A 23967-nucleotide genomic window follows, 5' to 3' on the forward strand; every position below is an offset into this window, starting at 1 on the left:
CCAGCCCTGCCCTGTCCCGGGGCTCTGTACTCCTGCCATGCTCGGCGATTTTGCTTGTTGAGTTGTAGCAGCTCCTGAAGCAGTAACTAAGACCTGATACACACAGTCAAATATAGTTTTAAAGTTAAAACTAGATTGGTCATAATGAGCTTCCCCCCACCCCCCCCACCCCGGGTCCCAGTTATGTATTAGTGCAGAGTTGATAACCTGACACATTTCTGGAAGTACACAAAGCATTCTAGCTCTCGGGCATACAAAACTGCTTGTAATCATAGAGCTAATTGATATGATAACAATACAGAATTAATTTCATCAGGTGATACAATTACTCGTGAGCATTGAGAAATAATCGTCAGTGATAAATAATGTGGCAGCTGGCTATAACAGGATCTGTCATCAGAGTTAGTGAGAAACATGGCTAGTAGCAGGGCTCCAGAGATGCTAACTAACTTAAAATTTTTGCAAAACAGTGTCTATGAGGTACTGGGATTTTATAATTAATATGGAATTGTAAGATTGTTGCAAGAAAAGTTCATAAAGATGGTAAACCACACAGTTTTAAAACAATATTTGTCCTCTGTTGCCATGGAAAAGGACACAGAGTAGGTCTGAAGGAAGAATGAAGCGCAACTTCAGAGTACACATGTATGCTACAGCAGGAGCTACATCTTCTCACCCATTCCTTCATTGTTTACATTACTCAGAAAAGATTAATCTGTTTTCTTGGGTTGTGTGGTGATCATTGCTGTATATGGACTGTACACAGCAGCTACTGGTGCACAGTGACTTAAATATGTTGCCCTGCATTATTCAGCTGTGGGGAAAGCTGAACTTCCCTGTCTCCTACAGATGTCTTTTAGGGTGTCTATAATTGAGTGCAACACCAAACTGCCCTGAGACTGTTCCAGTCACAGTCCATTCAATCTATTCTTAGATGTGGTTTAGATCTTAAAACTAGAATGCCCTGGTAGATTCTTTAACTGAGGAACTTTAACTCAGTCCTTTTCAGAAATTCCAAACAATAAAATCCTAAATTTATTTGGGCTTGCTTTCCATGAAGGCTTAATATACATTGGTAAAGTTATAATGTTACAAGTTTTAATTGTTTTAAAAGCATTTTGGCTGAACTTAAGAGGAAGCATATTAAGAATAATATGATTAATTGTTTTTTATACAGCATTTATTGTCTGTTTCATGTTTACAGATCCTTTTCCAGTTGATGTGATCCAAGAAAATTATGTCCGTAATGTGAGAAACTGCATTTTTTCAATTGTCTATCCTACACCTTTTAAATCTAGAGTTCGTCTTGTAGCTGTTTCAAAGGTTGGCTATTGTTTTTTTATTCCTCTCTAATTAGTAGAAATTATTATTACATGTACTATTTATATGCTATTTATCATGAAACATCTTCTCAATAAATAGTTTAAACAGAGCATTTAAAACATATTGTGAGATGTCTTTTAATGGTGAAATCTGTAGAGAAACATGTTCATTACCACTGACAATTTGATCATATTCAAGTATTATTTTTTTTCTCCAGGATGTTCTTGAACATATTTTGGATCTTGATATATCTGTCAAAGGATCATCTGATTTTCTGGAGTTTGTCAGTGGTGGGAAAGTGATATTTGGGTCTGTTCCACTGGCCCATAGGTATGGGGGTCACCAGGTAAGTATGGCACTCGTTCTTCCAGGTGGAATTGTGTGGGTCTTTCCTTGTGAATTACACCTGGATGATACCTGTGAGTACATGAGTGAATGTCTGTGAGTACATGAATGCTTACTAACAGTTTGATTGCAGACTTGTTCTTCGTAATGCGCTGCAGGTGGAGAAGAACTATAATATCCTTCCACAGTACCCTGTTTACTTGCTCTGCTTTTGTTTATGCCTGAAGCAAATTATCTTTTTAACTTTCATTAGCTGTTGAGTCTGCTTGAGTTTCATTAGCACCCCAGCAGTCTGGCCAGCTCTTAGTATCTAATACTAATAGCTCAGAGGAGTGGAGAAGGACAGAGCCTCACTGCAACATCATGATTACTAAGGTTCAAGTTTCATTGAAATGGCTATGATTATTCATGGAGAAGAATGCTAGAATTTCATTTGTAATTTCCAATTAAAAAAAACAAAACTAGCCATGTGGGTTTAAAGGCTCATTATACAAAAAAGACAGGTCTGTAGCTGTATGTTGTAGCTGGAAGGTAAAAAAAACCACTGGTGTTACTGTGGTTTTCTGATTCATTTTTGGAGTGAGTATGGAAGTACAGCTTTAGGGTTCAACATTTTAATGTGAGCACATGTGTCTTTTGTGAGGACCTAGATTTAATCTGTATTGTTTCAAGTATAACTTCTATAAATGATAGAGAACAATAACTTGCTCTTAATTTTTGTCAGTTTGGTAGCTGGGCAGGCCAGCTGGGGGATGGAAGAGCCCACTTGATTGGAGTATATACAAACAGGTGTGACTTTTTTTTGAGTGTCTGATTGAACTCTGTGTTCAGTCTAGCTGATTCATGGTTAACCTGAGGTCTGTTGTTAGAAAGCCAATGGTATTTTTGCAGGCATGGTGAGAGGTGGGAACTGCAGTTAAAAGGCTCAGGAAAGACCCCCTACTCCAGGTAAGTTGCAGGTACTCTGTGTACTCTAAAACTGAATGCTTTCTTTTTGAAGTTTACTTTGATTTTATGACCTGTTCCTTATTTCTCTCTTCTCCATAGGAATGGTGATGGGAGAGCTGTGCTTCGCTCTTCTGTCCGAGAGTTTTTATGTAGTGAGGCCATGCACCATCTTGGAATTCCTACAAGCAGAGCTGCTAGGTATTTTTCTTTCCTTTGTTCAGAGTATACTAATTTACAGGTAATTTCGTGACTGAATTTCACTGAACATCAATAAAGCAGGGCAGTTAGTTTCCAAGATGAAAGATCTCTTCATATATTTACATAATCAAAACAAATTATATTCTCCACAGATTTTTGGATAAAACTTAAACTCCAGCAATTAATTGCATCACATAGTTTGCTGGATTCTAGAAATACAACTTAACTTCAGTGTAGTAAAGACTCCTTTCTGTAAAGTCAATTCAAATTCTAGAATCTAGCCAACTAGGAAAATGTGGAAAGGGGTTATTTTTGTACTGTCATTTTTAAGATTGCTGGGGAGAATTGTCAGTCATATGAACAAATATTAATATTGGAGGTAGAACTCAATGTAGGCAATTACTCTCAATTTTTTATCTATGCAAACACCCCTTGAGCAGAGAGAGAGTTTGTAAAAAAAAAATTTTAAATTAGTTCTGTGTGATCCAAAGGAGACTAACACACTCATTCATTTGGATGATTTTCTCAGAATCAAGTAACTGAATATTTTCAGATGATCATGTTTGAAATACCAAGTTCATTTTGTGTTCCAAGTAGTCTGAAGTCTGTACTGCAATGTTTCAGGCTTTAAAGAAAGCAAATGTTCTGCAGAAAAGGCCTGTCCTCAGCTGCCACATGGCTAGGTGTCTGTATTTGCAAAGTGTCTGCAAATCTCTTTAGCATTAGTTCTAACTCATTTGCTCTGTTGAAGTGCAGTGTTTGTAAATGACATTTTTGATGGTTTATTCACTGACTTCATCTTGAGACTCTTTGCTGTTGGCTCTTAATGCAGAACTTTAAATCTGTCTGAATATCAGCAGGAAATCATTTGGCAGGTTAGAGCCTCTCTTTGCTGTCGTCTCAACAAATTGTTCAGTGCAAAACCAGTATGAAATTACCCCTTTACTGTGCACAGATTCTACTGAGCACACTGTGTGCTTTAGCTCTCTGCTGGCAGATTGGTTTAATGCCTGGCTCTCTTAACTGTTGTACAAGCTCTGCAGACTGTTTGCAAGACTTAATTTGGAAAAACCCCAGCTGACAGCCATATTCTTCCCAATGGGGAGCTGTTGTACTGGGGCTGGTGGGATGCACTTAACAGAGGTCTTGTCAAGTCTTGGCAGAAGTGGGAGGAAAAACCTTATGGCTTATCCCAGAACACCCAGCAGGTTGGTTTGCTCTATTAATTTTAAGTACTGTGTTCCCAATGGAGTGCTCCAGTTTATGACTATACTGCCAGATACAGAACACTTCATACAGTACCATTTTAGTCACATACTGAGACTACCAGTGAGCAGTGTTACCCATTAAGTCAAAAGAGTGAGCCAATATGCATCGTTTTCTGAGTGGCTTTAGTTGTGTAGGGCTTGATGTTCATGCAGAACAGCAGGCAGAGCACTGGGAGTGTAAAGTCAAGCCCTTAAGTGAGACACAGGTAGGGAGGGATATCAGCCATCCATCCATCCATCCATCCATCCATCCATCCATCCATCCATCCATCCATCCATCCATCCATCCATCCATCCAATCCTTCTGTGAGTGCTGTTGCAGCTTCTTTGGTCTGAGAGCAATTTCAGTGCTGTGTTTCCTATGGGTGAGTGTACAGCTGGTCTGCTGCTGCCTTCTCTCCAGTGATGGTACTTACCAACTGCAGGGGCCATTGCAGAGTGGGAATGTGTGTCTATGTGGCTGCTCAGCTACCTGGCCAGCTCTCAAGTGTTGCACGTCTGTACTAACTAAATGTTGATGCCTCCATGGATTTTTTCTCTCCAGTAGAAGTGCTGGTATTCTGTAGGAATTTTGCAGAGAGCCTGCTAAGAGTTGCATAGTAAAAAGGGAACAACCTTTCTGGCAGAGGTCTGTTCAAAACAGTAGAGTTTAGTAGCACAACTTTTGTGCCTTCTGTCCCCTAGTGCTTAGCTGCACACGGTATTTGAGGTGTCTGAGGTTCCTTCTCTAAGTTTTTTTGTTTTCTCTTGAAGGATTAAGATTTTCTTCTTCCATCTCATTTACATCAGAGCTTTTTGTACTTACTCCTATGGCCATACCAATTGGTTTCAAATTAATATTAAAAAGAAAAAAACCAACAAAAACCCAAAACCTAATTCTACTTGTATCAGTACAGCTCCAATAAAAGGAGCAGATTGATTTCTCTATATTGTTCCCCTCCTGAAATAATTCACTGCCTGTTCTTTGTAGTTAACAGAACATTCAGTTTGAATAGTTACTAGGTATCTTCAAAAATACTGAATACAATAACAATAATTTAGTTTCAAACCCACAGTTACTGTTGCAAGCAAATGCACTAGGTAAGACTTCATGCTATTTCTTTTCATGGCCTTTTTGTACATATTTATGTTTATATAGATTTCCCACATTTTTGGTTCAACTGAATTCTTTCTAAAATTTCAATGTTCAAGTATGTAAAACCAGAATCTAGTGTACTTCCAAAATGAAACTCTTGGGAATTAACACTGTGGCTGTCTTCATTCATATTTATGAATGGAATAATAGGTTTGTCTCTTGTTCTTTGCTGTGTACCTCAAAGAAAAGTTTGGTTCTGTCTTCTCTGCTCTCTTCAACTATCTAATAGCAGATATAAATAACTGCATTAAATATCAAATAGCATGCCACCCAACTATATTTTGAATCATTGAATTATAATTTGGGTTGGAAGAGACTTCTACTGGTCTAGTCCAATTCCCCTTCAATGAGCAGGGACATCTTCTCTAGATCAGGTTGTTCAAAGCCCCCTCCAAGCTGACCTTGAATATTTCCATGGATGGAAATATTCCATCTACTGCCTTTCTGGGGCAACCTGTTCAGTGTCTCACCACCCTCTGCGTAAAAAACTTCTTCTTAGTATCTGATCTAAACCTGCCCTCTTTCAGATTACAGCCATTCCTCCTTGTCCTATTGCTAGAGGCCCTGGTAAAGGGGTAAAGGGTACCTGTCCAGCTCTTGTAGCCTCTTTGGGGACTGGAAGGGGCTGTAAGGTCTCCCCTTAGTCCTACAAACAGCCCCAGCTCTCAGCCTGTCCTCACAGGAGAGGTGCTCCAGCTCTCTGGCCATTTCCAGACCCACTCCAATAGGTCCATGTCTCTCCTGAGTAGAAGAATATTTTCCAGTTAACAAGCAAAGATAAAGAAGAATTATACAAAGAATTATACAAAATGAGCTAAATTATCCTCCAGCTAGAGTATTGAACAAGGAGTCTTCTGTGCCTATTGAGGGGATAAAATCTCTTTCAGAAGATGGCACCAAGCTGGATTGTCAGTGTTTTGGAGAGAAAACTTCCTACTTGTTAACCTTAGAGGAACATGATGCCCTTCTTCATGAGGATTGTGACTTTGTGAGGATTGATTTTTACTGACAGAACAGAAAATACAAGGAAATTATATCTTTTATTTAAACAAATTAATGCAATATCTTAAAGCAAATTATATTGAACTCTCACAAACCTCAATATTTGGATAAACATGAAAATTTATAGGATGTGCAGAATTTTAAGGCAAATGAAAGGAAGAGATCGGTTTTAAAAATCTAGGTTCCAGTAGCAGTGATTGCTAAGGATCACAGATCTGTCCCTGAAGTTTCTGACATAATTTTGGCTCATGTAAAGGGTAATCTCCATCTGATGCAACAATTTGGTTTCTAATTTCTCTCTCCTCAAAATTTCCATGTTGTCCCCAGGGAAATTGGGACTTAGTTAATGTTACAATCACACTAATCTGTCACTGAGGTTCCAAGTGAATGCACTGCTCTTTTTGAGAGCAGATATCTCCCCAAGAAAAGTCTTGTTAAGCCTCAGCATCTTCTTTGCCTGTGTCATTTGTAAATACAAAGCTATGCCACCAAAACAATCTTTCATCTTATTAAGAAATGAATTTATATAAAATATCACTTTGATCTTCAATATTAATTACTTTTGCTGAGATAACTTTTAACGTTAATTTCTTGTTTGCTACAGCTTAGTTGTAAGTGATGATGATGTGTGGAGAGACCAGTTTTACAATGGAAATATTAAGAAAGAAAGAGGTAATGAACATATTTTAAAATGTTACAACATTTTAACTTAATTCTCCATGAAAAAATGTTTAATAAAAAGTAACAAATTGGCTTAATTTAATTTATTAAGATATAAAACCCCTCCTGAGAAAATTAATCTGAAACATATCTTGGTTGAAGAAAGCCCTCTGAACTGGTCTTCTATGATTGTGGCATACATATTGAAACAATATAATTTTGATTTTCATTTCCCATTACAAAAATGATATTGAAATCTAGGGAAGTTTTCCATTGTTTTGATGGCAATACCAGGATGGGTGGAATGCTGTTGTGGCCCTATCATTGCTACATCATCTACACCTGCTCTGAAAAAGAGAGAGATGGCACAGCATGGGCAAAAATCTGTTTGTGTTCTTTTTTTGAGGCTGGCATTTCTGGAGTGATTCTAGTGTTAATACACTAACAGAATTTTGCCTGTGGTTGCTGGTATAGCAAATCAAGCTTTATCATTAAAATGCATGTGTAGTAAAATGACTTTATACATATTCATCTGTTATGTGTTAGGCATACTTACAAAAATACCATTTGAATTGTGTATCTACAAACTCTGTGTCTATAGAAACAACACATGGTGGCTTTTGCTATGGAACTGTTTTATTTTGCTGATGCTGTGTTTACATTTAAACACACTTGTCTTTATGTTTAAGGTGCAATAGTGCTACGACTTGCCAAGTCGTGGTTTCGTATAGGATCCTTGGAAATCTTAGCTCACTCTGGGGAACTGGACTTACTAAGGTTTGAATTGAATCTTCACAGTAACTGAAATAGTTTTCTCAAGCATCAAATTACATTAGAATTCATGTATACAGTTGGAATTTAGACATCAATTATTTAGCAAGTGAGATTACATAATTTAGAAAGGTAACCTGCTATTTTTATACTGGCATACCAAAGATCTTACCTCACAAGGGTAAAACCCTTGAGATGTTCTAAAAGCCTGGATCTTACAAAATGAGGCAAGTTTTATACCTAAGTACTTCTGGTAACTAAGCACTAGGGAGGAGTTGTTTTGGAAAGATTTGTAAGTTGAAAGTGTAAGTTCCTACATTTCTCAGTTTTCTGTGACAGGTCCTGCAAATTTCAATGCATGTATCCCATTTCCCTAAGCCTGTCTTGTAGGAATGTGGAGAACTGTTTTGAGAATGGCTAGTTTCTGTGGAAGTAACCCTACTCCATAAGAATTCAGCCATAACATTTTCTTTGTGAGAATTCTGATGTAGAATTGTTATTCCTTGTAATCTTCTACTGGTTTTTTATAAAACCAAACTCTTTTTTTTCCCCTAAAAATTGGATATTGCTGCATGCAGAACTGTGTCCTGGTGTGCTCTGGAGATTTAATGTGGGGATAATTTTAACTCTGTGTGGCAGTCTCCAATCATATTTATGACTACAACCTTAGGTTTTATCTCAAAGCATTTTGGAAGAGCTTAATCTAATAAATAGACTAATCTAAATAGACTGAGTTTTTTAATAACTGTTTGTGGCAAGCAGTAGATCAGCATTTTGCTGTTTGAAAACAAGAATTTTTAATGATCAGTTCCAAAGTACCAGTTTTGTTTAAAGAATTCTGTTTCTGCTATTACAGAAGATTGCTAGACTTTATCATCCAGGAACATTTTCCATCAATAGCTATGAATGATTCAAACAGATACCTGGTAAGTCTTTTTTAAGAGTAATTTTTATTTTCCACAAGCATGTGAACAAAAATTACAGGAAGATCTTTACAATTTCAAGCTTTACAAGATTTTAAAATTTGAAGTGAGCTTCCAGTTTTTATTAGCAAAAGTTTGTTAATTCTCTGCAGTAAAAAATCTGCTTCTTGATTTTTTTTTTGTTTTCTCAAAGTCAAATATGAATATTTTTTACCAGTTTCCATTTTGGAAATGTTTACTGTGAAGCTTCCATTTTCTGTTGTATTTTGTTCTCTTACTGCTGAGGTTGTTGGTGATCAGTGGTCATGTTGTGATGAAATGTGCTTTTGCTAATGTGAATGTAGTATATATAGTATATTCTAGTACACTGCCTAGTATATATAATGTCTTTTGTTTTGGGATTTTTAAATTTTACTTCTTAATTTCTTTAAGGGATCTGTGTATACTTATTTAACTATAGTCTTTGCTGAATAAGGTTATTATGCATTCACATAATTTAGAATGGGAATGACAAGTCCTGACGGACAGATGCTTAAATTTGAAAAATAGAATGTATTACATATTTCTAAAGTGAATAAAATGCTTATGTAGTTCAATATTTTTGATACAGAGGACTTGAAGTAAAAGATATATTTGATTTCAGGAATTTTTCTCCACGGTCGTGTCAGAGACTGCAAATCTCATTTCCTTGTGGATGTCTGTGGGGTTTGCACATGGTAAGGTGCCAGATGGCATTGGCTTTAGGGGAGGGACACTTTACAGCAGTGTACTTAAAAATGGCTTTTGTTTGTCACCTTGGTATTTTGTTCTGCTGATGTCTTCACCTACAGCTTTATCTGTCATACAAGGGCCTTTGTGACAGAGTTACACTGTCTGGTCTCTCAGAGCACAGCTCTGACAGGACGAGAATAGGGGAGCAAGAATCCTCAGAGCTGTTGCAGCAGTGCAGGGTACAAAGACAGGGTACTGATGCCATGTGTGAGAGTTTAACTACTCTGAATTTGATCCCTCCACATCCAGCCCAGGCCTGTTACAGTGCTCAGGACATGGAGCTGTCTGGCTCTGCCACAGATTTGTGGGATTTACCCCAAAACAGCAGCAGGAGCAGCAGCCTGGGTGTGCTGTGGGGCATGGGCTGGGGGCACAGGGATGGAGCCATTCTCCAGAGTCTGATTCCTGAAAACTCTCTAAATTCAGTGCACCTGTTTCACAGCAAATTGCCTAGAGACTGGAGTTCAGGTGGAATTTTAACTTTTGTTTCTCCTTTCTGTTTAACTGTAGGTGTGTGCAATACAGATAACTTCAGTTTATTGTCCATAACAATAGATTATGGTCCATTTGGATTTATGGACTCCTATGACCCAGGTGAGTGTAGCATCTGGTTTGTTGGTTTTTTTTTTTTTGGTTTGGGTTTTTTTTTTTTGGTTTTTTTTTGTTTGTTTGTTTTTTTTGGTTTTTTGGTGGTTTTTTTTTTTACTTAAAATAATCCTTTTATATTAAATTATATAGTTTCCATTTTATGAAAGCTCCTTTCATTATTAGCAGAAAAACCCTAAGCATGTGTACTGTTTGAAGAGCTTTAGGAAAAAAAATTGCATTAGTGACCAGTTTTATGATACACTATATAGGTTGCATTCAAGGACTAAAAGTCTTGTTAATGATTACTATTATTACAAAATATTACTATTAAGCCCATTTCCATGACAGTGTTTCCACTTGAACACCATTAGTTCAACAGATACTACAACAGAAGCCTAGAAAACTAAAAATTGTGTATTGCTGAAAGCAGCCAAAAGCAGAAGTGGAATACAGTAACTTTGCATGCATGAAAGCTTTAGTTTTACACTCACAGCAGCTAATTATATGTTGGAAGAAAAGAAATCAGACCTACACAGTCATGGTAATCTTTTTTTTGAAAGTCTTAACTCAGTCAGTCTGGGATTGATAGGTACAGGTTCAGTATATACACAAATGTGTATTCTTAAAATATTGTTTATAGTTTGCAACTGAATAAACTTCATAATCAGCAGTGGTTATCTTGCTATGTGTTTTCATGCTTGCAGCCTCAAATTAAGGAAAAGTCATGAGAATAAATGTCATATTGTTTCTATTGTATTGAACAAAATGGGGATTTTTTTGCTTTTAGATCATTCTTTATAGGGTGAGTTGAACCCATCTGGCAATTAAGGATCCACAAGCCACTGGTTCACTCCTCCCTGCTGTGGGCTGAGGGAGACAATTGGAAAAGCAAGGCTAAGAAAAAGCTTATGGGTCAAGATAATGACATTTGTATAAGTCAAGGGGAAAAAAAGGCAGGAGTGAGCAGCAAGTGATGCAAAGAGAATCACTCACCATATGTTACCACCAGACTGATGCCAAGTCAGTTCCCAAGCAACAACTGCCTTGGAAAAACTACCCCCAGTTTTTATTGCTGATCATGACGTTGTAAGTGTGGAATATCGCTCTGGTCAGCTGAGCTCAGCTGTCCCAGCTGCATCCCCTCCTATCTGGCCCACCCCAGCCTCATTTTCTGGGGCTGCAGAATGAGAATTGAGCCCTTGATGCTGGGCCAGCCCTGCTGAGCAGTGTGTAGAGCATTGACATTGCTGTGCTGTCAGCACTGCTTTGGTCACAAATCCAACACATGGCTCCAGACAGGCTGCTGTTAAGAGAACTGTCTCTGTCCCAGCCAGACAGTGCACCCTAGAGCCAGATGAGAGGTGTTAGAGTCAAAACTCAGATTGGAACCACTCACCAGATCTGACAGATGAGTTGGGAGTCTCCTCCTTAAAGCTCCATTTGCTGTCAGTGTCCTCTGAGGACTCAGGTGATGCTGTGTGCATTGATCAGCTTATCTGGTTTGATCTGAGTGAGGGGCTCCCACTGATCCCCTCACAGGCTGCTGCTGTATATAGGATAGATTTTAATTCTGGATATAAAATCCACATACTTGGAACTTGCATGACAGGCTATCTCCCAGATAAAGAATTTGCATACTGGAACACATTAGGCCTATTTTTGATGTGAATACAAAGCTCGATTGTCCAATTGAAACAAATCTTGCTTAGGTGGCCTATTAAATACATGTTTACTGTACAGGTAAATACATGTTTACTATATGTGTGACTTTTCCGTAAACACTTAAATCCTGAGTCTAGTTGGACATTTGTTTGTTTGATCTATGTGCTAAATACTAGCACTAGAAGTAGTACAAATACTGAATTTCAGTGTAAAAGACTGTTTTTAATGAAAAAGTGGTTATTTTTCTCTGTAACCATCTGAATTTAACTTGTATCTTCAGGTAGGAAAATGTCACTTGTAACATATGTGACGTTGTGTGTGAAGGATGTATTCCTTAGATTTGCAAATAATAGATCTTGAGTTAATTCACTTTACATAAGTATTCTTGTGATCTAATTTTAAATATTTAAGTAGTTTTAAGTCTTCTGTAAGTTTGCTGTGTAAGTATAAAAATGAATGTATTTCAATATTTTAACATTGATTCTTTATTGTAATTACTCTGTTATGGAAAAGTAATGTTTTGTTTGAAACAGATTTTGTTCCAAACACATCTGATGATGAAAGGAGGTATAAAATAGGAAATCAGGCAAGTGTTGGGCTGTTTAATCTGAGCAAGCTGTTACAAGCTCTAAAACCTTTATTGGATCCCAGGCAAAAGCAGCTGTAAGTAATCCTTAAAATATCATAATGCTTAAAGGAACTAGTGAGATGAGAGACACCATAATCACCATATGCTTAGGAAAGAAAGCGATTTGCTTTTAAAATATTTTATTTTTTTATGTGGCAATTGATTCTGGATTAGTTGTTGGCCAGAACAAGATTGGAGGGTGGGGAGAAAAGTTTTTGTTGGTCAGAAATAGTAGTAAAATAGGACTATAGGGAGCTATTAAATGTTGTGTGATCCTTTTTCCTTTCACTAAGGTAGGACTTTTGCCCATAGTTTTCTGTTCTAAGTTTGCCTAGCTTGTTTTGTAAGACATTTACTTAGGAAGACCATGCATCGTCCTGAAGTAATGAAGGAGTATTTTAATAGCCTCCTGTAAAGATTCTTATATGAAGAACAGATCCCAAATGATTCAGAATATCAGTGTTTCTGAGATAGCAGGCAGAAGTTTGCGTTGTTTAGTGTAGAGCAGGATTATACCTGCAGCAGCATTTTAGTTCCTTACAACTTGACATTTCTTCTGTTTTTTTGCAGAGCTTCCCAGATTTTGGAGGGGTATGGTGAGCACTATCACAGTCGGTATGCACTTTCAGAACTGAAACCTTCTAGTCACAATACTATGAAATATATAATAACATTCACAACTTCCATACTTTGTTACTATTTTCAGTTTCACAGAACTATTCAAAACAAAATTGGGTCTTCTTGGGGAGAATGAGAATGATAACTATTTGATTGCTTTCCTCTTAAAAGTGAGTTTCCTTTGCTAATTTTGTTGGCAAACATCTGAACTGGCACCCCACACTTGAAAAGCACTCATAGAAGTGTCTTTATTCACTAGATTATGGAAGATACAAAGGCTGATTTTACAATGACATTCCGAGAGCTGAGTGAAATTACTGCAGACCAGTTAAAGGCGCTCCATATTCCTGAGGTATAAATACAACCACCCAGTCCTGGGAATACTTAATATAAAAAGATAAAATCAAGTTGCACATAACTCTGATATAGTAGAGGCTATCTCAAGCCATGATTTGTCTGGGAAATATGTTATCGTGTCATTATTAAGGGACAGAGGGACTAATACACCTGTGTCAGGCTACCCCTTGTTAAGCCTGTATCTGGTAATGATGGATATGTTAATGAAAAGTGCTAATGAAAGATGCATTCATGAAAAATGCTCAAGTCAGATTTTCAGCCTTTGGTACAGGTCCAATATGAGTGGTCATAACTACTCATACACACAACTGGGAATGTGATTTTTGTCACATTTAATGTGGATCTGCTACAAAGAACCTCCTACCCCTTCATCTCCCTGTTTTTTTTTTTTTTTTTGTTGTTGTTTTGTTTAAGAATAGCTTTTGTCCAACAAGTGAAGTTGCACAGGGCTCATTAGGAAAATTTCAGCCTCGGGTCAACCAGACTGTTCCTGATGTGGGTTTACCAGGTGGCCTAAAACTCTGCTCTCAGGCATATTTGCTTGTCTTGGTATCTAATGATAAGTGAGATTCCATCTCAACATAAACTCCTGCTACAACTCTTTGCCCAGAGTGGCCTCTGCCCTGAGATTGGTCTTAAATATAACTTAAAGCATAAGGATACATTTTGCTATTGTGTCCTGCTCAGCCTGCTGTCTCATCCTGTGTTGCTGCTAACTTAGCCTAAACTTATTCTTCAGGACCAAGTATAACCACATATGAAATACATGAGAGTATTTAAATTTTTTACCTGGATGTAGTGCAATCTTTGAAAGTGGAAATATAGCTGACGTATTTGAACTGGACTGAGATGCTAGGCAAGTCATAATTGAATAAAAAAGCAAAAGGAAAATTCTGAAAAGGAAGCTTGTAATCTGGTTCTGAAAAATGAACCTGAACTGGAAAGAAAATAGCCTTTTGCAAAATAATTTTTTTTTCTTTTATTCTTTAATACAGTGTTGTATTTCCATGTGATGAATATTGTTCCTTTTGCCTGGGAAACTTCATTGCCTTCCCCAAACATCTGATTAATGTCCGTTTGTTTTTGAAGCCAATTTAAAATGAGAGCAGGTGGACTTAGGAGGTTGTTTTTAGGCAGCAGGATGACAATGTAAAACACTGAATGAAAATGAGGAGTTGATCTTTCTTTCTCAAGTACAATTAAATAGTTTTGAGCAAATTTTCTGGTTTTCCTTGTTTTCTTCTCTTAAGTAAGAGGTCTATCCTGACCTTCTCAATGAACTTGAAGCCATTAAGAGTTTAAAAGTTTAGATACTCTAGAGGTAAGCAACAAAAAAACCCAGGGGTTGTGGCTTTGGAATTAATTGTTTGCTCAGGAGGGTGATAAGAGGATGGGTGTATTTGTAAGAGAAGGTATTTTTGTCATAGAACCCAAGGGATTTTTCCATTTATGGCAACTGCATCTTCCCATCTCTGAAGGTGTTGGCTGAGAAACCAGCAATTATGGTGTGTTGTCATTACATTGCAAGAGTTCTGTTGTCATTATATTGCAAAGGTTCCATATTGCTAGAGTTTTGTACTTGCTTGATGTTTCTTGTAGGTAGCTCCTGTAGGCACTGACTCCTCCTTGTCCTCACAGCAGCCAACTGACTCCAGTTCCCCCTCAACCAACCAATCCACCCTTCTATAACTCTTCTTATTGGCTACAGCTGTGGCCTGTTAACATCAGGCCTGCTCCTAATCTTTAGTGATTGGCTCAGCTGCAATTCTTTAGGGGATAAGATTACTTTCTATGCTGCCTATATTCTATTCCCCTACAGTGGTGTAGTTGTGATCCTGCTGCTACACTAAGGGTCATTTCCAGCCTTCACTTGGTAGCAACCTGATCTTTTTTTTTCCCCACACAATGAAATTATTTAGCCCACAAATTCTGAGTTCTAAAACTGATGTGGAAAAACAAGTACAATTTTATGCTGGTAAAAAGTGTTCATTGTTGTAAAAAAATTCAGTTTTAAAGTAATTTCACCTCTGTTTATTTACACACTTTATGAGAAAGTTTTCATATTGATTTGTACATCACTTAAGATTTTTTCAGCTGCATACCAAAATTGACCTAAAAATGCTAGAATCCTCTGGGAACACTGCAGGAATCCTTATATTTAGTATTAACTGAAAACATTCTGAAATTCCTCCTAAAGCAGCCTAACTCTGCACATCTTTGAACAAATGCTTGATTCTCATACTCACCTGTTATCCACCTGCCTGATTCCCAGCTCTTAGTCATTTCTGTGCTCATTTTTATGATCAAATATAGTTTTCATATATTTTTTTACTCTCATTCCTCAAAAAAAACCCCAAAACCAAAAACCCAGATGGGATCAAAACTTTTTCTTCTAGTTTTTAATTTCCCTTACTTTTTTTTTTCCCCTCAAATATGTGCTGTTTAGCTCCTTTTATCTATGTCCATTTCTTCCTAATCTCTCGTTTCTCTGAAGTTCATTTTTTTGTCTGTGAGCTGAGGAATTTGAAGCAGCTGTTATCAGTGTAATCAGCCAGGGAGGCCTGGTCTGTGTTTGCTGTCCATCACTGGAGGCAGTTACCCCAAGCTCTGATTCCTTGCTGTCAGTATCCTCCAAGTTCTCTCTCCTCTCCTGCTGTCTCTATTCTCCTCAGTTTTCTCCTATCCCTGTAGACTTTAGTTTCTCTATCTCTCCACCTTTTATTTGTTTATATATTTTGCTTATTGCACAATTTTTGATGAAAACCAACTCTATGAATATATCTGACCCGTGTACAAGTCTTAGAAGAGAGTGAAACCTGTAATTATGTAGCTTAAAAAATCAAATAGGTCAGGTAATAAGCCAAGGAAGAACAGGGGTGAAGTGCTAGAGGTGTTTAGGTAAAATTTGTCATAACAGAGAGGGATTAATGTGGATGTATCATGCTAGCAAAAAATAAATCATTTGAATACAGAGGAAAAGATGCTAGTAGAAAGTTTAGGGAGAAAATTCTTTGAAGGGTCATAATACATTTGCCTTTTAAATCTTTTTATTGCTCATTGTCCTGCTTTCAGCTGGGATAACAGTTAATTCTCTTCCTAGTAGCTGGTGGAGTGCCATGTTTTGGATTCAGATTGTCAGTAATGCTGATAACACAGTGATGCTTTAGTTGTTGCTGAGCAGGGCTTACACTGAGTCAAGGACTTTTCAGCTTCTCATGGTGCCCTGCCAGCAAGGAGGCTGGGGGTGGACAAGAAGCTGGGAGGGGACAGAGCCAGGACAGCTGACCCAAACTGGCCACAGGGATATCCCACAGCACTTGGTGCCATGCTCAGCAAATAAAATAGAGGAGAGCTCGGGGGGATACCCTGCTTGGGAACTGGCTGGGCATAGGTTGGTGAGCAATTGATTTTCATTTGCATCACTTGTTTATGTTGGGTTTTATTTCTCTCTCCTTTTGATGTTTTCCTTTTCATTGCTATTATGATTGTTATTATTAAATTATTTCAATTATTAAACTGATCTTATCTCAACCCACAAGTTTTCTTACTTTTAACCTTACTTTAAACTTCAGTTGAGGGGGAGCATGAGCAAGTGGTTATGTGAGGCTTAGTTGCCAGCTGGGGCTAAAACACAGTACTTGTTGCTTACTTTGGTTTTTGCTTAACAGAAAAATAATTCTGATTATCTGTCAATTAATGTTTCTTTCTCTCTAGGAATTCTGGGCTCTCCAGGATCTGGGTAAACACAAATTATTTTCAGAATGGGTTACTATGTACCTCCTGAGATTAAACAGGTAAGTCTGGTTGTAGTTTAAAGTGTGTATTCGCCAGAAGCAGGCAACTTTAATCTGCAGTGATTTTGCATAGTCTTTAGTGGGTCTAATAAACTGGCCCAAACATGGTTTCATATGCTTTTTTTGTTTTCTTGGCTCTACATTCTGCTGGATTCAACAATAATTACTGTTGTAGTTCTGTTTTGACACTCAGGTACATAAAAATGACATGGTAGGAGTAATTTCTATTCTTTGTCCTTCACTGAGCACCTGATCACTTTTCTTTGGTTAACAGTTTTTCTTCAAATAGCAATCCTACAGGTTCAGTCCAAGAATCACAAACAGTGATTTGCAAGTACATAGGAATGAATAGTGTTGAATTACTGTTTATTTATATATATTTACTATGTAATAACATCGCTTTATGGTGGCAGGGGATGAAAGTTGAACAGCTGCAAATACACAGATTGTGTTTGGAAGCCATGGTGTTGCATAGATAGGAATGCACAGGACTCTTTTGTGTTAAATCAATAAAGAATCTAACATTTTTTCTTAGTTATATATGGTATGCATGGCTAGTAGTAGTCAAAATAAGTACATATCAGGTACTTGGAAATTTTATTCAGTAAATAAAATTCTTAGGGGAAAAAGTCAATACAAGGCACAAAACCTACAAGAAAGTGTGCAGTTTTTTCCAAGTCTAATTATTCATAGAGATTCACACCAACTTCTGCCAAATACAAAAGCAGAGCACTTAATGATTTTAATGGAAGTCAAATAAGATATTTCTAAAAATAAATCAGCTTAATCCTCACTAGCTAAAGTGCTTTCTGTTTTTCTTCTTTTTGTTTGTTTTTGATGTGTAGTAACAATGGTGACTCAGACGCCAAAAGAAGAACAAGAATGGCAAGTGAGTAAAACAATCCAAAGGAATCATCTATTTGCAGATGGCAAATATCTATTTACATATGTTTCTTTCGTGTTAGATATTTTTCTTTTTGGGAAGACCTAAAATACAGTATTTTTCTGAAGAGGAGAAGCTCTCATTATGCTGCTCCAAATCTTGTAACAATATGCATTCATTCTGTCTGTCTCTGCCCTTTCTACATGCTACACAGAATTCAGATTTCTGATAGGGACACACTTTTTCTTTCTGTCACCCAGAGGAAAAACTCCTTGATAAAGGACTATCTGGTCATAGGAGGCAAAGGAAGGTGCTTTGATTCTCCAAGTTATTCTAAAGACAAAATGGCAAAGGTACTGCAGTTAGGTATCACAGCAGAAACAGTGGATATGAAACTCCAAGAATTGTTCAGCGGGAGATATTTTTGATCTGCAGTAAGCTGTGGTAAATTTGTGAAATTTGCTTATAAGAGAAAATGAGCTACTGAAAATCAATGGCCAAAAGGGAATAAAGGAACTAAAAGATCTGATCAAACTCTGCACAAGAGGCTTCACTGTTACACTGCTTTGCAAGGTGCTTCCTGCAAAGCAGGATGGAAATGGCTGCACTCTTTGTTAGATATTGATTGGCCCCTTTCTTCTAAAGCTCCAATTGATTTGCCAGGAAAATGGCTGGAGCTGGCACTGACTTTCAGTAATGAGGTAGTAAAACTACAGAGGGCACAATTTATGGTTTCAGGTTTGCACCCCCATTTTCTAACAAAGGCTCTATCGTTTTTAAAGAACGCTTCTTAAAATTATATATGTATTTTAGAAAGTTAATGTGAAAAGAGCTACCAAGAAGAAATATTTATTTTATTGGTTTTTGATAGGGTTAAGAAGGTTCATCTGTGAGTTTCTGAGGCCCTTCACTCAATTATCATTTTGAATTTTCAAGCTCCTGTTTTCCTCAGCTAAAATTGAATGCTGAAAACTGTCTAAACATGTATCTTATTTTTCTGTGTCTTTTAAATCTGCTTTTAGAGAAAATCATGAGAAATTCTGAGGTTTTATTCCAAATCAGAAATGATCCTAATTTGTCAATGATCTTCTGCAAACCATCATCATGTTTTTCTACATGCACCTCAGAGGATCCCATAGTACAGGAGACAGATGAAACATGGAAAAGGGGTTTTGCCTCCAAAATCACACTTGTGCTAATGGACTTAGTTTTGGTAGCAGTCAAAACCTGATCTGCAAAGATTCATGGTTCAGTTAGTTTTCTTCCATATAATCAACCATCACTCTCTATTCATACTGCAGAGCTGCAAAAATTTATAATAGGCTACTGATGTTAGCTTGTTATTGCTTTATTTAAAATCAACACCCCTTGTTGGACTTTGCTAGCTGCTCGATATTACAGTGTGACTGAAATTTCTTACAGAGGTTTTAGGGATTTTTTTTTGTTCTTTTTTACATTTTTACATCCATGGATTTAAATAGATTACTTAGATGCCCCTGTGGTCTCTTTAAAAATTATTTCAGTTTTTGTTTTGTTTATTGTTTGTTTGAGCATTTGCTTGTAACAGCTGTCCTTGTCAGCACAACTTCCAGCAGAAATCTGGCTCAATTCAGTCAAGTCTGCATTTTTACCCAGCATTTCATGTTGAAGACAAATCTGTCCTGGCTCCTCAGATTCTCAACTGGGTTAGGAAGTTCCACTAAATTGTGTACTGCTGTCTTTGATTGACCTTGAATATATTGGCATTAACACCTCATTATTCATCACCCTTCCCTAATTGTTAGTGTCATAAAAAAAATCTCACTTCTCAAAGTACATTAGCTTGAATCATTTAAAGTCATCACTTATTCATTATTTTTATTTTTTTTTTCTGTTCTCAGTAGTGTTTTATCTTGTACTGCCTAAACTTAGTTCCTCTGGAGGTGATCAAAAAGTTTTGACAATCCAGGTCTAAAATTGTATTTCTTTACAAAAGCAGCATGTAAAAAAAGTAGACCAGATCATGCTCATAAGGGCACAAGAGTTCTTTTGCTTTGTCCTTTTCTTACCTGGCTTGTATTACTCTTTCATAATTATCTTGTCACTTGTGTTAAATACTGACATTTTAAAAACCACTGTGAAACTTGTCAATTTGCAATTGTTAAGAATTTATTTCTGGGACAAATATTCTCCTGCTAAAATGACTCACAGCTCTAATGTGAATTACCATTTTTTGAATGAGTCATGTTAACTTTTTCACCTTTTAAAAGTATTTTTTTAAATAGTTATCACACTTTAAATTGATAACCCATTTACTGGATCAAATCAAATACTTGGACAGAGCAAATTGTTTTGCCAAGTGTAAAACACTGTTCTTTAGCAGTTAGGGCAGAGTGTTATGCCTGTGTAGAGGTTATCAGGATTCCCAGTAAACAGTTGTATTTATTGACTTTTTTAATATGTAAATACATACTAGACAGTGGGGATGTGAAAAAGAAAAATGTCTGTGACCCCTTCTAATATATTATTTGTAAATACAATAATTTAATAACTAATTAGTTAAAGGACTTGAGTAGAGGGAAGTTTGAGATGGCAATTTTGATAATCCCTCTCTTTCAAATATGCTGTAAGGATATTTATAAGAATATTTTATAAAGGTCCATGGGTTTTTAAAAAGAAATATGTAAACCTAGCATTTATTAATACAAAACCTATGGGACATCAGTGGAAAGAGAAGGAGATGAAGTTTGTGTATGTCCATAAATCACAGACTTTTGGTTTCAAGTGCATGAGTGAAATGCCTTTGGTATCACTAATGCCTTAATGTAATAAATGCTTTTTGAATTGGGGAAAATATACAGACCAATTGCAAATTAAGACTTCAAAGCAGGCTTGAAGTGTTACAATTATTCTGTAACATTGTTTTGATTATTAGATAAAGGGAAAACTTACTGAAGTAGAATTCTAGCCTTTAATTGCAGAACAAAAATAAGAATTTCATTGACATAATCTGCTAGAAAGTTTAGAGAGCCATGTGTGCTTATTAGAATTGTCCCTGGCATATAGTTTGACAAAGCTCCTTTTGTAAGTTGGGAGTGGCTCTGCTGTAGGATGTATCTGGTTTACTAATTCAGCAGTTTCATTTTCCAGTGTTGCTACATTCTCTCTACTGCTCATTAGACAAAAGCAGCCTGAAACAAGGCAGGGAAGCAGTGCAGTTGTCATGAGGGTTTCCAAAGAATACAACAGGCAGCTGTGGAAAAAACTGAGTAACCTCTGCCTACCCCCAGCCAGGAGATTAAAAGGAAAGTTGAAAAAGTAGTTTCTAAAAAATACAGCTGAAATGTAACATTAAAGGCTTTTACGGCTAAACTTTTGTTACATGACATAGAAGGAGTATCTATACACATATAATTTAAAGGATATCTTAGTAATTACTTTCTAAATTAAATAATACAATATTCATTTTTGTGATCTCCAGGAAGGTATTGACAATGTTGAAATGTTTTCCATCAATGCAGCAGGAGCCTAGGGCATGGTAAACTCATTGCACTTGAAAAGCCTGCTGGTGTTGCTGACAGAAAATCCTTCCTCTATCCCTGTCATGTTCTGTGCTACTCTAATTTCTGTTTGGCATTTTGGCACTACTGATAGTGCAAGTTTAAAAAATTCTTTTAGCAACTCAAAGAACTAAGTAGATTGATAAATTCATTTTCCTTTTTATGTATTTTTTCTTGATCTGCAAATGTAACTCTTGAAGATTTCAGTGACATGTTTCAATGACTGTTTTCCTTTTGTTTAATATGTCTAACTAAATTTAACATTATTTACTTTTGGTTTCAGCTGTTAATCCTAGATACATACTTAGGAATTGGATGGCAGAATCAGCAGTGCAAAAAGCTAATTTGAATGATTTCTCGGAGGTAAAATTATCTTTTTTTTTTCTGGACAGGTTTAATAATAACTGGCATAACAACTAATGAAACAATTTTTACATTTACACTTTGAACTGTACTACATTTTGACCAAAATTGTACCATGTAACACAAATTGCTATTTAAAGTATTAACAAAATTATTAATAGTATTAATTATAAGATAAATAGTAGTGACTGTATTAATAGTAGTACAAATAATAGTAAGCAATTCATGTGATAGTTCCTGAAGTCAGGAGGAAAAGACTTTCCTTGTTTACCAGAAAACATTTGATATAAAAACTTACCCATTTTTAATTGCTTCCAGGTTCAGCTCCTAGAGCAGGTTTTGCAGCAGCCCTTTCAGAGGCAGGAGGCTGCAGAGAGAGCAGGGTACTCCCTGCGCCCCCCAGCCTGGGCCAAGCATCTCAAAGTCAGCTGTTCATCCTGAGGGAAATTCAAACAAGCAAGAAGAGTGATCAAGGTCAAAGCTCAAGCCTTCAAATTGGGCTAATGGATCAAGCCACAAGAACTTTCCTCCCTCAGACTTTGTGGACTGGAATCTGCTACTGTTCTTGACCAATTTAGGAAGTCTGAAGATTAAAGAAGTGCATCACTATGGATGGTTGCATCAGCAGATTATACTGGCATTGACAACTCTGCCTCTCACATTCAGCTGTGCTTTACTTTGAGTCCCAATATTTAAGTTCTGCCAAACTGTAACACTTGACCTCTCAAAATTCATGCTGATCAGGTGGGTCTTAACCTCTTTTAGTGACAGATCAATTTAAAATCTATCTAGTTTTAATAATACAGTATTTTGATGAATTTTCCTCTTGTTACACACCCATCAAATTTAGCTGTGTTCTGCAGACATGAATGTTCTTAAATCTTGCAGACCTAGCAGAGAGGATCATCTTAGACCTTGACACTTTTTCTCATTCTGATTATGTTTTGTCCCATTACACTGACAAAAGATTTAAAGGAGATTGAGTTAAATAGTTAGCAAAGATGTCTGTCTTGGAAGAGACAAAAGATGTCTGTCTTACTCCAGAGTAAGTTTTGGTGTCTTTGTTGGTGTCAGGTGCTTATCCAGGGGACCACTTCTCTTTGAAAGTATCTTTTGATAGGAGTAGAAAGATTATTGGTGCATAGATATGAAGTCTCAGGAAAAATTCACTGTTTGGCCCTGGAAAAAGACTGTGTTGGGACCATCTCAGCTGAGACTGCTTCCATTTCAGGTATGGAGGAAGCTTAGAAAGGACATGCTGCAATTTCAGATATTTTCAGGCTAAAATACTGTAAGGTCTAGTGATGTGCAGACCATTTAAAAGACAATAGGTTAGGTAGAGGTAGAAGGATTAATTTCTTTTTACAAATGCTTTGAATTACAGCATTGGAACAACTTTTTGTATTTTGCAGCATATTTTGGTACCAGATCAAGCCAGATAATTGTGCATCAATAAGAGGCAGCTTTGTTCTTTGAATGGAACAAAGTTCTTTAAATGTAAGATTTAAATCTTACATTTGAAAAAATTCCATGTAACCGTGTACCTACACAAAATAGTTGATAGAGGTCTAATCATCACAGCATTTTACTTGATTTTTTTGTGTTTTCTGTAGGCTTTGATTTTTTTTTGTTTGGAAGAAAGTTCAACTTCTTTTGTGTAAGATTTAAGTGCATGAATTATGATCGACTGCAGATGTAAAATGTATTAAAATTGATTTTTTTGTGTTGTAACAAAAGAGAAGGGAGGAAATAGGGTGGGAGGCTAAGCATTCTGGTGAGAAGAGTGAATGCTAGAAAAGCCATTGTAAAAGTCTCAGTGCTTTGTGACCTTACTGTGCAATATTTTTCCAAGGACATGTTCTGCTTTATTTTGATGCTGGGTGTATATTTCATAAAAGTCATTTGATTTAAAAACAGTTGACTTGCAGACAGCTGTTGTCACCTAAGTATGTCAAATATGTGCACTCCTAATACCTAGTCAGAAAAAGACACCTAGCTCTTCAAGGATTCTGCATAATGCTTCCTTCAGTTATATAAGGAAAGGGATTGGGAAACAGTAATCCTTTCCTCATTTTTCTTTTTTTTTTTTTTAAACTCCTGGTTTTAACCCTCTTACTTTTAGGCCATTGGTATTTTTCCCCCTCCACTTTGAACTGAGGCTTGTATGAGCCTTGCACTGGTCTCGAGGGCA

The 23967-nt window shown here is 36.8% G+C and overlaps 1 protein-coding gene across 1 annotated transcript in view; it reads left to right on the forward strand.

Annotated features, from left to right (window-relative positions):
* Positions 1 to 23692, forward strand: part of LOC136557872 (protein adenylyltransferase SelO-like) — a 23991-nt gene extending 299 nt beyond the window's left edge. Inside the window, exons 2-19 of the mRNA XM_066552076.1 lie at positions 1205 to 1323; positions 1541 to 1669; positions 2393 to 2457; positions 2560 to 2616; positions 2716 to 2814; positions 6824 to 6891; positions 7569 to 7656; positions 8507 to 8576; positions 9217 to 9289; positions 9855 to 9938; positions 12128 to 12257; positions 12793 to 12837; positions 12929 to 13010; positions 13100 to 13192; positions 16912 to 16991; positions 17837 to 17880; positions 21697 to 21776; positions 22095 to 23692. Coding sequence (XP_066408173.1) covers positions 1205 to 1323; positions 1541 to 1669; positions 2393 to 2457; positions 2560 to 2616; positions 2716 to 2814; positions 6824 to 6891; positions 7569 to 7656; positions 8507 to 8576; positions 9217 to 9289; positions 9855 to 9938; positions 12128 to 12257; positions 12793 to 12837; positions 12929 to 13010; positions 13100 to 13192; positions 16912 to 16991; positions 17837 to 17880; positions 21697 to 21776; positions 22095 to 22217 — 1529 coding nt within the window. The 3' untranslated portion in view covers positions 22218 to 23692. The remainder of the gene's footprint in view (positions 1 to 1204; positions 1324 to 1540; positions 1670 to 2392; positions 2458 to 2559; positions 2617 to 2715; positions 2815 to 6823; positions 6892 to 7568; positions 7657 to 8506; positions 8577 to 9216; positions 9290 to 9854; positions 9939 to 12127; positions 12258 to 12792; positions 12838 to 12928; positions 13011 to 13099; positions 13193 to 16911; positions 16992 to 17836; positions 17881 to 21696; positions 21777 to 22094) is intronic.
* Positions 23693 to 23967: the final 275 nt, after the last annotated feature.

Source organism: Molothrus aeneus, chromosome 1 (assembly GCF_037042795.1).
Source record: "Molothrus aeneus isolate 106 chromosome 1, BPBGC_Maene_1.0, whole genome shotgun sequence".
NCBI classification, from domain to species: Eukaryota; Metazoa; Chordata; class Aves; order Passeriformes; family Icteridae; genus Molothrus; species Molothrus aeneus.